The 14,540-nt window shown below is 46.1% G+C and overlaps 1 protein-coding gene across 1 annotated transcript in view; it reads right to left on the bottom strand.

The window, feature by feature from the left end:
* Positions 1 to 14,540, bottom strand: part of cacna1ea (calcium channel, voltage-dependent, R type, alpha 1E subunit a) — a 516,576-nt gene that overhangs the window by 109,084 nt on the left and 392,952 nt on the right. The window contains exon 19 of the mRNA XM_080196651.1: positions 7,454 to 7,551. Coding sequence (XP_080052777.1) covers positions 7,454 to 7,551 — 98 coding nt within the window. The remainder of the gene's footprint in view (positions 1 to 7,453; positions 7,552 to 14,540) is intronic.

Below are 14,540 nucleotides of genomic sequence, written 5' to 3' on the forward strand. Positions count from 1 at the left end.
CTCTCTCAATGCAGTCTGTCCTTCTCACAACACATTCTCTTTTCCTCTCTAACAACACTGTCCCTCTCTCTCACACTCTGACATGATTTCCCACTCACAAAGCCATGCTGACTGTCCCTAATCAGTCCTTGCATCTCTAAATGCCTGTAGATCCTGTCTCTCAAAATACCTTCCAACAATTTACCCACCCCAGATGTAAGGCTAACTGGCCTGTAGTTCCCAGGCTTTTCCCTGCAGCCCTTTTTAAACAAAGGCACAACATTTGCCACTCTCCAATCTTCAGGCACCTCACCTGTGACTATCAATGATTCAAATATCTTGGCTTGGGGATCCGCACTTTCCTCCTTAGCCTCCCACAATGTTTTTTGAAGGGGTAACCAAGAAGGTAGATGAGGGCAGTGCAGCTCATGTTCTCTACATGGACTTTAGCAAGATCTTTGACAAGGTACTGCATGGTAGGTTGTTGCCTAAAGTTAAATCTCACGGGATCCAGGGTGAAGTATCTAAATGGATACAAAATTGGCTTTGTGACAGAAGCCAGAGGGTGGTTGTAGAGAGTTGTTTTTCATACTGGAGGCCTGTGACCAGCGGTGTGCCTCAGGGATCAGTGCTGAGCCCACTGTTATTTGTCATTTATATTAATGATTTGGATGGGAATATAGGGGGCATGGTTAGTAAGTTTGCAGATGTCACCAATTTGGTGGCATGGTAGACAGTGAAGAAAGTTATCTCCAATTGCAACAGAATCTTGATCAATTGGGCCAGTGGGCTGATGAATGGTAGTTGGAGTTTAATTTAGAAAATGCAAGGTTATGTATTTTGGTAGCTTGAACCAGGGCAGGAATTACTTAGTTAATGGTAGGGCGCTGGGGAGGGTTACAGAACAAAGGGATCTAGGGGACATGTTCATAGCTCCTTGAAAATGGAGTCAAGGTGGACAGAGTGGTGAAGAAGGCATTTGGCATGCTTGGTTTCATCAGTCAGAACATTGAATACAGAAGTTGGGACGTTTTGTTGAAGTTGTACAAGACATTAGTAAGGCCACATTTGGAATACTGTGTGCAATTCTGGTCACCCTATTATAAAAAGGATATTATTAAACTAGAAAGAATACAGAAAAGATTTTCTAGGATGCTACCAGGACTTGATGGATTGAGTTATAAGGAGAGACTGAATATCATAGAATCATAGAACCCTACAGTGCAGAAAGAGGCCCTTCGGCCCATCGAGTCTGCACCGAACATAATCCCACCCAGGCCCTAACCCCATATCCCTACACATTATACCCACTTACCCTCTAACCTACACATCCCTGGATACTAAGAAGCAATTTCTTAGCATGGCCAATCAACCTAACCCGCACATCTTTGGACTGTGGGAGGAAACTGGAGTACCCGGAGGAAACCCATGCAGACACGAGGAGAATGTGCAAACTCCACACAGGCAGTGACCCGAGCCAGGACTCGAACTCAGGACCCTGGAGCTGTGAAGCAGCAGTGCTAACCACTGTGCCACCGTGCCGCCCATAAATAGAATGGGACTTTTTTCTCTGGAGCGTAAGAGGCTAAGGGGAACCTTATAGAGGTCTATAAAATAATGAGGGGCATAGACCAGGTAGATAGTCAATATCTTTTCCCAAAGGTAGGGGAGTCTAAAACTAGAGGGCATAGGTTTAAGATGAGAGGGGAGAGATACAAAAAGGTCCAGAGGGGCAATTGTTTCACAGAGGGTGGTGAGTGTCTGGAACAAGCTGGCAGAGGTAGTAGTAGAGAGGGATACAATTTTATCTTTTAAAAAGCATTTAGATAGTTACATGGGTATGATAGTTTTAGAGGGATATGGGACATACACACACACACTCTCTCTCACACATGCACACACATCTCTTTGACATGCAGATGTTCCCTCTCTCTGTCACATGCACACTTTCTCTCTCATATGCACACACACTCGCTCCCTCACATGCATATACTCTCTCTCATGTATACACTCTCTCAAGTGCACACACTTTCTCTTACATGCACATATACTCTATAACGCAGTCTCTCTTTTTCCCTCACGCAATGCAGTCTCCTCCTCTCTCACAACAGTCTCTCTTTCACTTTCAAGTCTCTCTCACAATGTTTCTCTCAGTGCAGTGTGTCTCTCTCATAATGCAATCTCTCACACAACGTAGTCTCCCTCTCTCACAATAGTCTCTCTTTCTCTCTCTCTCTCTCACAATGTAGTCTTTCAATCTCTCTCATAATGCAGTCTCCCTCTCTCACAACGCAGTCTCTCCCTCTTTCACACTGTCACTCACACAAGTCTCGCTCATTCTCTTTCTCACAACACATTCTCTCTCTCTGTCTCCCAATGCCGTCTTTCTCTCTCACACACATAATGCAGTCTCCTCCTCTCACAATAGTCTCTCTTTCACTCTCAAGTCTCTTTCATTATCTTTCTCTCAACGCAGTATGTCTCTCTTAATCTCTCTCTCTCACATAACACAGTCTCTCTCTCCCTCACAGTGCAGTCTCTCGAACTCTCACAAGTCTCTACCATTCTTTCTCACAACGCAGTCTCTCTCTGTCTCTCTCACAATGCAGACTTTCTCTCACAACGCAATCCTTTTCTCTCTCTCAACACAGTCTTTATCTCTCACAACACATTCTTTCGCTCTCTCTTTCACAATGCAGTCTCCCTCTCTCACAATGCAATCTCTCACCTTCTCAACTGTCTCTCTTGCACTCTCACAAGTCTTTATCATTCTTTCTCACAACGCAATCTCTCTCTCACAATGCAGTTTCTCAGTCCCTCTCTTTCTCACAACGCAGTCTTCTCTCTCTCACAACGCAGACTTCCTCTCTCACAGAATGCAGTCCCTCTTTCTCTCTCACTTTCACAATGCAGTCTCTCATTCTCTCACAACAGTCTTCCCTTCCCTCTCACAACAAAGTCTCTCACTCTCTTTCTAACAATGCAGTGTCTCTCTCTCTCTCAATGCAGTCTCCCTCACAACAGAGTCTCTCTCTCTGACACACACTGCAGTCTCTGTCTCTCTCACAACACAGTATTTCTCTTGCTCCCTCTCATATGCAGACACATACACTCTCTCTCACATGCACTCCCTCTCTCACATGCACATTCTCTCTCACAAACACACTCTTTCCCTCGCATGAATGCTCTCTGTCACATGCACACACTCCCTCTCTCACATTCACAGACTCTCACATTCACAGACTCTCTCTCACATGCACACTCTCTCTCACATGCACACGCTATCTCTCTCTCACATGCACACACTCTTTTTCTTACATGCACACATGCGTTCTCTCTCTCACATGCACACTCTCACTTTCTCACATGCACACATTCTCTTTCACATGCACTCTCTCCCGTGTGCGCACTCTCTTGAGCGCGCACATTCTATCACATGCACACACACTGTCTCAGACACACACACTCTCTCTCACACATGCAGACACACACTCTCTCTCACACATGCAGACACACACTCTCTCACACATGCACACACACTCTCTCACACATGCAGACACACACTCTCTCTCACACATGCAGACACACTCTCTCACACATGCAGACACACTCTCTCTCACACATGCAGAAACACACTCTCTCACACATGCAGACACACTCTCTCTCACACATGCAGACACACACTCTCTCACACATGCAGACACACTCTCTCACACATGCAGACACACTCTCTCTCACACATGCAGACACACACTCTCTCACACATGCAGACCCACTCTCTCTCACACATGCAGACACACACTCTCTCACACATGCAGACACACTCTCTCTCACACATGCAGACACACACTCTCTCTCACACATGCAGACACATGCTCTCTCTCACACATGCAGGCACACACTCTCTCTCACACATGCAGACACATGCTCTCTCTCACACATGCAGGCACACACTCTCTCTCACACATGCAGACACACACTCTCTCATACATGCAGACACACTCTCTCACACACATGCAGACACACACTCTCTCTCACACATGCAGACACACTCTCTCTCACACATGCAGACACACTCTCTCTCACACATGCAGACACACACACTCTCTCACACATGCAGACCCACTCTCTCTCACACATGCAGACACACACTCTCTCACACATGCAGACACACTCTCTCTCACACATGCAGACACACACTCTCTCTCACACATGCAGACACATGCTCTCTCTCACACATGCAGGCACACACTCTCTCTCACACATGCAGACACATGCTCTCTCTCACACATGCAGGCACACACTCTCTCTCACACATGCAGACACACACTCTCTCATACATGCAGACACACTCTCTCACACACATGCAGACACACACTCTCTCTCACACATGCAGACACACTCTCTCTCACACATGCAGACACACTCTCTCTCACACATGCAGACACACACTCTCTCTCACACATGCAGACACACTCTCTCACACATGCAGACACACTCTCTCTCACACATGCAGACACACTCTCTCTCTCACACATGCAGACACACACTCTCTCTCACACATGCAGACACACACTCTCTCTCACACATGCAGACACACACTCTCTCTCACACATGCAGACACACACTCGCTCACACATGCAGACACACTCTCTCACACATGCAGACACACACTCTCTCTCACACATGCAGACACACACTCTCTCTCACACATGCAGACACACACACTCTCTCACACATGCAGACACACACTCGCTCACACATGCAGACACACTCTCTCACACATGCAGACACACACTCTCTCTCACACATGCAGACACACTCTCTCTCACACATGCAGACACACTCCCTCATACATGCAGACACACTCTCTCACACACATGCAGACACACACTCTCTCTCACACATGCAGACACACACTCTCTCTCACACATGCACTCACATCTCTCTGACATGCAGATGTTCCCTCTCTCTGTCACATGCACACTTTCTCTTTCATATGCACACACACTCGCTCCCTCACATGCATATACTCTCTCTCATGTATACACTCTCTCACGTGCACACACTCTCTCTTACATGCACATATACTCACGAGCACACTCTCTCTCAAAGATAAACATTCTGTCAAAGATGCATACTCTCTCACATGCACACTGTCTCAAGCACACTCTCTTTCACATGCACACAATTTCTCTCTCTCGCACATGACACATTCTCACTTTCTCTCACATGCACACAAACTCTCTCTCACGTGCATACTGTCTCTCACATGCGCACTCTCTCTCTCACATGTACATTCTCTCTCACAAAGATACACACTCTCTCTCAAAGATGCACACTCTCTCTCTCACACAAGCACTCTCTCTCACATGCACACTCTCTGTTTCACATGCACACTCCCTCTCTCACATGCACAGTCTCTCTCTCACATGCACACTCTCTCTCTCACATGCACACTCCCTCTCTCTCTCTCACATGCACAGTCTCTTTCTCACATACACAGTCTCTCTCGCACATGTGCACACTCTCTCACGTGCACACTCCCTCTCAAATGAACACTCTCACTCTCTCACATGCAGACTCTCTCTCTCACATGCACACACTCTCATGCAATATCTCTCTCTCTCACTGCACGCACTCTCTGTCTCATGTACACTCTTTCTCTCACACATACACACGCTCTGTCTCTCACAAGCACACTCTCTCAAATGCACATTTTCTCTCTCTCACTCTCATATGCACACACTGTCTCCTCCTCACATGCTGACACACACTCTCTCCCAAATGCACACTCTCTCTCACATGCACACTCTCTCTCTCACATGAACACTCGCTCTCACATGCACGGCTTCTCTCTCAGATGCACACTCTCTCACATACACGGCCTCTCTCTCAGATGCACACTCTCTCACATGCAGGCTCTCTCCCTCACATGCACATGCTCTCTCTCACATGCACACTCGCTCTCACATATACTCTCTCTCTCACATGCACACTCTCTCTCTCTCTCACATGCACATACACAGTCTCTCTCTCACGTGCAAACTCTCTCTCTCACGTGCACATTCTCTCGTGCACATTCTCTCTCTCATGTGCTCATTCTCTCTCTCACATGCACATTCTGTCTCTCAAGTGCACACTCTCACGTGCACACTGTCTCATGTGCACTCTCTCTCACGTGCACATTCTCTCTCTCACATGCACACTCTCTTTCACATACAGACTCTCCCTCTCACATGCATGCTCTCTCCCTCACATGCACTCTCTCTCTCACACACATGCACACAGTCTTCCTCACATGACTCTCTCTCCCACACATGCACACTCTCACACATACATTTGATCTCCCTTGCATGCGTGCTCTCTCGCATGTGCGCTTTCTCTATCGCATGCATGTTCTCTCTCTCTCACATGCACATTCTCTCCCTCACGTGCACACACTCTCTCACATGTACACAGTCTCTCACATGCACACACTCTCTCAATGCACACGCTCTCTCACACATGCACACGCTCGCTCTCACATGCACACTCTCTTTCTCTTGCGTACTCTCTCATGGACACTCTCTCTCACACATGCACTCTCTCTCGCTCTCACATGCACACTCTCTCACATGCACACTTTCTCTCTCACATGCACACTTTCTCTCTCACATGCACACTCTCTTTCACACATGCAAACTGTGTCTCTCTCACTCATGCACACACACTCTCTCATTCATGCACACACACTCTCTCTCACTCATGCACACACACTCTCACCCAAATACACTCTTTTCCTCTCACACATGCTCACTCCATCTCAGACATGCACTTTCTCTCTCACACATGCACAATCTCTCTCTTTTACATGCACTTTGTCTCTCTCACGTGCACTCTCTCTTCTCACATGCACTCTCTCTCTCACACATGAATACTCTCTCTCTTTCACACATGCCCACATTCCCTCTCTTTCTCACACATGCACTCTCTTTCTCACACATGCACACTCTCTCACACATGAATACTCTCTTTCACACCTGCCCACAGTCACACTCTCTCACACATGCACACTCTCTCTCTCTCACACATGCACATATTTTTCTTCAGTTCCTTTTATGTTCTCTCCCATCACTTACTTGGCTCTAAGCATTGACAATCTACAATTTGTTCCTACATTTGATTAAGTTGGGATGAATGAAATTGTTTTTTTCCACAATATATTCATTCCCTCTGCCTCCAATCTGTGGGATTGCTTGATTTCTCTCAGTTGGCTGCCCTCTTCCAATTGGAAGGTTTTGGAGAACCCAGTGTGCCATCAGTTCACAATGTCCCATCGCCTTGACCAATTGCGAGTTGGTGAGGTTTGAGACTGGAACGTTGGTCAGCGTTTAGAGGAATGTTAGAAATCCTCTCGCCAACCCTCTCTGAATCCACGTGTCCAATTAAACTAGACTCCAGCTTTGATGGTAGAAGTGTTATATCCACTTACTCTGTGGAGGGGAAGCCTGGGGCTGACATGGGGCTGACCTCCTTCGCTTTCTGCAATGCGTGCTTCTGGTTTATGGCTTCCTCCTCTTCCTGCTCCTCCTTGGGGAGAGATTGAAAACACCCAGTCATTCCAATACGTGTACAAAACTTCGAGACACCTTCAATCTCCAGGATTCTCAACGCTCACGGCCGAGAGAGTGATGCTTGTTCGTTCAGACAGAACTGATATTCCTCTTAAATCCTCAGAAGGTACAAATGAACTTTACAGCCAACAACATGTCTCTGAAGTGTAATTACTTCAGATTACTGCAGTAAACGGGCAGTAGGAAATGTGGCAGCCATGTCTGGCACAGCAAGATCCCACTAACAGAATTGTGATAATGGCCAAATCATCTGTTTTAGTAATTAAAATCAATATTCAGCTTCAGGGGGAAATATTTCCACATTTGGAATTTCTTATTCTCAATACTGCCATGGGATTATTTTAATCTACCTGAAAATGGTGGGCAGGACCTCCATTTAATATCTCATCTGACAGACGGCATTTCTAACAAAGCAGCACTCCCTCGATACTGACTCTTTGACAGTGCAGCACTCCCTCAGTACTGACCCTCTGACAGTGCATCACTGTCTCAGTACTGACCCTCTGACAGTGCAGCACTCCCTCAGTACTGACCCTCTGACAGTGCAGCACTCCCTCAGTAGTGACCCTCTGACAGTGCAGCACTCCCTCAGTACTGACCCTCTGACAGTGCAGCACTCCCTCAGTACTGACTGTCTGACAGTGCATCACTGCCTCAGTACTGATCCTCTGACACTGCAGCACTCCCTCAGTACTGACTCTCTCACAGTACAGCATCCCTCAGCACTGACCCTCTGACAGTGCAGCACTCCCTCAGTACTGACCCTCTGACACTGCAGCACTCCCTCAGTACTGACTCTCTCACAGTACAGCATCCCTCAGCACTGACCCTCTGACAGTGCAGCACTCCCTCAGCACTGACCCTCTGACAGTGCAGCACTCCCTCAGTACTGACCCTCTGACAGTGCAGCACTCCCTCAGTACTGACCCTCTGACAGTGCAGCACTCCCTCAGTACTGACCCTCTGACAGTGCAGCACTCCCTCAGTACTGACCCTCTGACAGTGCAGCACTCCCTCAGTACTGACTCTCTCACAGTGCAGCACTCCCTCAGCACTGACCCTCTGACAGTGCAGCACTCCCTCAGCACTGACCCTCTGACAGTGCAGCACTCCCTCAGTACTGACCCTCTGACAGTGCAGCACTCCCTCAGTACTGACTCTCTCACAGTGCAGCATCCCTCAGCACTGACCCTCTGACAGCGCAGCACTCCCTCAGTACTGACCCTCTGACAGTGCAGCACTCCCTCAGTACTGACCCTCTGACAGTGCAGCACTCCCTCAGTACTGACTCTCTCACAGTGCAGCACTCCCTCAGCACTGACCCTCTGACAGTGCAGCACTCCCTCAGTACTGACCCTCTGACAGCGCAGCACTCCCTCAGTACTGACCCTCTGACAGCGCAGCACTCCCTCAGTACTGACCCTCTGACAGTGCAGCACTCCCTCAGCACTGACCCTCTGACAGCGCAGCACTCCCTCAGTACTGACCCTCTGACAGTGCAGCACTCCCTCAGCACTGACCCTGTCACAGTGTCGGTCTGTCAGTTTCATTCTGCAGCTTGTTAGCAAGTTACTTCCTAAGGTTTCTGGAGCGCCACTCAGAAGCAGCAACTAATGATGAATTCTTGAATAAGGCAGATTTGTATCAATAAGAACAGATTCTAATCCGAGAAAAAATAAATATTTGCTGCTGAATGTTATAGTCTTCTCCTGCCAGCCTCATTCTTGCATCCTGACTACTAGGGGGAGCACTGAGCTGAGTTGGCTGACAGTGAACAAGGGGAACCTTAGCAATTCCCACAGGAAGCACCTGGAAGCAGTCCCATGGAGGATAAGCTGGTGCAGTGTATGTGCAGCGGACACATAAAGCTACACATGGACCAGGGTCCCGATCATTCCCACCAGGCATTTATTTCCCACTAGTACTGCAACCTGTTGGGTGTTCAATACAATTGGCAAAATGGGATACAAAACTTTCAAAATCATCAATCAACAAAATAGCTCAGCAAACTCCACAATAAAAGGCCACTTTCAGGAAACAGAGCCCTTTGCTTACACATTACATGGGATCTGTACAATATTCCATTACTACTGCATGGTTTAGAATTTGCACAGTGCCTCACATTCTGCCTGCTGTGTGGAGTCTGTACTGGATGCAATCTATACGTAATCTGTACAGTTTGTAATTTGTACATTGTGTAATCTGTACTGTATGTAATCTATATGTAATCTTTATAGTGTGGATTTTGTATACAGTTTGTATTCTGTACAGATTGTAATTTGCACTGTATAGATTCTGTACTGTATAGATTTTGTACTGCGTGGATTCCATACTGTATAGATTCTGTACTGTATGCAATCTGTACAGTATGGTTCTGTACAGTATGCAATCTGCACTCTATGGATTATGAATTCTATGGATTCTGTACAGCATGGATTCTTTAAGAGTCTGTAAACTACAGTTGGTAATCTGTACAGTTTGTAATCTGTATTGTCTGTCATGTGTACAGTTCATAATCTGTAATAATAATATATGCAATCTGTAATTTATGTAATCTTTACTGTATGGATTCTCTGCAGTTTATTCTGTACAGACTGTAATCTGTATTGCATGGATTCTGTGCAGTATGGATTCCGTGCAGTATGGATTCTCTACTGAATGGATTCTGTGCAGAGTCGATTCTGTGCAATATGAGGGAATGCTGCACTGTCATAAGGTCAATACTGAAGGAGTGCTGCACTGAAAGAGGGTCAATGCTGAGGCAGTATGGATTCTGTGCAGTATGGATTCTGTACTGACTGAATTCCGTGCAGTGTGGATTCCGTGCAGTATGGATTCTGTACTGACTGAATTCCGTGCAGTATGGATTCTGTACTGACTGAATTCCGTGCAGTATGGATTCTGTACTGACTGTATTCCGTGCAGTATGGATTCTGTACTGACTGTATTCCGTGCAGTATAGATTCTGTACTGACTGTATTCCGTGCAGTATGGATTCTGTACTGACTGTATTCCGTGCAGTATGTATTCAGTACTGACTGAATTCCGTGCAGTACGGATTCTGTACTGACTGAATTCCGTGCAGTATGGATTCTGTACTGACTGAATTCCGTGCAGTATGGATTCTGTACTGACTGAATTCCGTGCAGTATGGATTCTGTACTGACTGAATTCCGTGCAGTATGTATTCTGTACTGACTGAATTCCGTGCAGTATGGATTCTGTACTGACTGTATTCCGTGCAGTATGGATTCTGTACTGACTGAATTCCGTGCAGTATGGATTCTGTACTGACTGTATTCCGTGCAGTATGGATTCTGTACTGACTGTATTCCGTGCAGTATGGATTCTGTACTGACTGTATTCTGTGCAGTATGGATTCTGTACTGACTGTATTCCGTGCAGTATGTATTCTGTACTGACTGTATTCCGCGCAGTATGGATTCTGTACTGACTGAATTCCGTGCAGTATGGATTCTGTACTGACTGAATTCCGTGCAGTATGGATTCTGTACTGACTGAATTCCGTGCAGTATGTATTCTGTACTGACTGTATTCCGCGCAGTATGGATTCTGTACTGACTGTATTCCGTGCAGTATGGATTCTGTACTGACTGAATTCCGTGCAGTATGTATTCTGTACTGACTGTATTCCGTGCAGTATGGATTCTGTACTGACTGTATTCCGTGCAGTATGGATTCTGTACTGACTGTATTCCGTGCAGTATGTATTCTGTACTGACTGTATTCCGCGCAGTATGGATTCTGTACTGACTGTATTCCGTGCAGTATGGATTCAGTACTGACTGTATTCCGTGCAGTACGTATTCTGTACTGACTGTATTCCGCGCAGTATGTATTCTGTACTGACTGTATTCCGCGCAGTATGGATTCTGTACTGACTGAATTCCGTGCAGTATGGATTCTGTACTGACTGAATTCCATGTAGTATGGATTCCGTGCAGTATGGATTCTGAACTGACTGAATTCCATGCAGTATGGATTCTGTACTGACTGTATTCCGCGCAGTATGGATTCTGTACTGACTGTATTCCGCGCAGTATGGATTCTGAACTGACTGAATTCCATGCAGTATGGATTCTGTACTGACTGTATTCCGCGCAGTATGGATTCTGTACTGACTGTATTCCGTGCAGTATGGATTCTGTACTGACTGAATTCCGTGCAGTATGGATTCTGTACTGACTGTATTCCGTGCAGTATGGATTCTGTACTGACTGAATTCCGTGCAGTATGGATTCTGTACTGACTGAATTCCGTGCAGTATGGATTCTGTACTGACTGTATTCCGTGCAGTATGGATTCTGTACTGACTGAATTCCATGCAGTATGGCTTCTGAACTGACTGAATTCCGTGCCGTATGGATTCTGTGCAGTGTGGATTCCGTGTAGTATGGATTCTGTGCAGTGTGGATTCCGTGTAGTATGGATTCCTTGTAGTATGGATTTCGTGCAGTATGGATTCCTTGTAGTATGGATTCCGTGCAGTATGGATTCCTTGTAGTATGGATTTCGTGCAGTATGGATTCCTTGTAGTATGGGTTCCGTGCAGTATGGATTTCGTGCAGTATGGATTCCTTGTAGTATGGGTTCCGTGCAGTATGGGTTCCGTGCAGTATGGATTCCGTGTAGTATGGATTCCTTGTAGTATGGATTTCGTGCAGTATGGATTCCTTGTAGTATGGATTCCGTGCAGTATGGATTCCGTGTAGTATGGATTCCGTGCAGTATGGATTCCGTGCAGTATGGATTCCGTGCAGTATGGATTCCTTGTAGTATGGATTTCGTGCAGTATGGATTCCTTGTAGTATGGATTTCGTGCAGTATGGATTCCTTGTAGTATGGGTTCCGTGCAGTATGGGTTCCGTGCAGTATGGATTCCGTGTAGTATGGATTCCTTGTAGTATGGATTCCGTGCAGTATGGATTCCTTGTAGTATGGGTTCCGTGCAGTATGGGTTCTGTGCAGTATGGTTTCCGTGTAGTATGGATTTCGTGCAGTACGGGTTCCGTGCAGTATGGATTCCGTGTAGTATGGATTCCGTGCAGTATGGATTCTGTACTGACTGAATTCTGAGCAGTATGGATTCCGTGCAGTATGGATTCTGTACTGACTGAATTCCGTGCAGTATGGATTCTGTACTGACTGTATTCCGTGCAGTACGTATTCTGTACTGACTGTATTCCGTGCAGTATGGATTCTGTACTGACTGAATTCCGTGCAGTATGGATTCTGTACTGACTGAATTCCGTGCAGTATGGATTCTGTACTGACGGTATTCCGTGCAGTATGGATTCTGTACTGACTGTATTCTGTGCAGTATGGATTCTGTACTGACTGAATTCCGTGCAGTATGGATTCTGTACTGACTGTATTCCGCGTAGTATGTATTCTGTACTGACTGTATTCCGTGCAGTATGTATTCTGTACTGACTGTATTCCGTGCAGTACGTATTCTGTACTGACTGTATTCCGTGCAGTACGTATTCTGTACTGACTGAATTCCGTGCAGTACGTATTCTGTACTGACTGTATTCCGTGCAGTATGGATTCTGTACTGACTGAATTCCGTGCAGTACTTATTCTGTACTGACTGTATTCTGTGCAGTATGGATTCTGTACTGACTGTATTCCGTGCAGTATGGATTCTGTACTGACTGTATTCCGCGCAGTATGGATTTTGTACTGACTGTATTCCGTGCAGTATGGATTCTGTACTGACTGTATTCCGTGCAGTATGGATTCTGTACTGACGGTATTCCGTGCAGTATGTACTCTGTACTGACTGAATTCCGTGCAGTATGGATTCTGTACTGACTGTATTCCGTGCAGTACGTATTCTGCACTGACTGTATTCCGTGCAGTACGTATTCTGTACTGACTGAATTCCGTGCAGTACTTATTCTGTACTGACTGTATTCTGTGCAGTATGGATTCTGTACTGACTGTATTCCGTGCAGTATGGATTCTGTACTGACTGTATTCCGCGCAGTATGGATTCTGTACTGACTGTATTCCGTGCAGTATGGATTCTGTACTGACTGTATTCCGTGCAGTATGGATTCTGTACTGACGGTATTCCGTGCAGTATGTACTCTGTACTGACTGTATTCCGTGCAGTATGGATTCTGTACTGACTGTATTCCATGCAGTACGTATTCTGTACTGACTGTATTCTGTGCAGTATGGATTCTGTACTGACTGTATTCCGCGCAGTATGGATTCTGTACTGACTGTATTCCGTGCAGTATGGATTCTGTACTGACTGTATTCCGTGCAGTATGGATTCTGTACTGACGGTATTCCGTGCTGTATGTACTCTGTACTGACTGTATTCCATGCAGTATGGATTCTGTACTGACTGTATTCCATGCAGTATGGATTCTGTACTGACTGTATTCCATGCAGTACGTATTCTGTACTGACTGTATTCCGTGCAGTACGTATTCTGTACTGACTGTATTCCATGCAGTACGTATTCTGTACTGACTGTATTCCGTGCAGTACGTAATCTGTACTGACTGTATTCCGTGCAGTATGGATTCTGTACTGACTGTATTCCGTGCAGTATGGATTCTGTACTGACTGAATTCCGTGCAGTATGGATTCTGTACTGACTGAATTCCGTGCAGTATGGATTCTGTACTGACTGAATTCCGTGCAGTATGGATTCTGTACTGACTGTATTCCGTGCAGTATGGATTCTGTACTGACTGAATTCCGTGCAGTACGTATTCTGTACTGACTGTATTCCGTGCAGTATGGATTCTGTACTGACTGAATTCCGTGCAGTATGGATTCTGTACTGACTGTATTCCGTGCAGTATGGATTCTGTACTGACTGTATTCCGTGCAGTATGGATTCTGTACTGACTGTATTCCGCGCAGTATGGATTCTGTACTGACTGTATTCCGTGCAGTATG

Source organism: Carcharhinus amblyrhynchos, chromosome 9 (genome assembly GCF_965287045.1).
Source record: "Carcharhinus amblyrhynchos chromosome 9, sCarAmb.v2.hapA, whole genome shotgun sequence".
NCBI classification, from domain to species: Eukaryota; Metazoa; Chordata; class Chondrichthyes; order Carcharhiniformes; family Carcharhinidae; genus Carcharhinus; species Carcharhinus amblyrhynchos.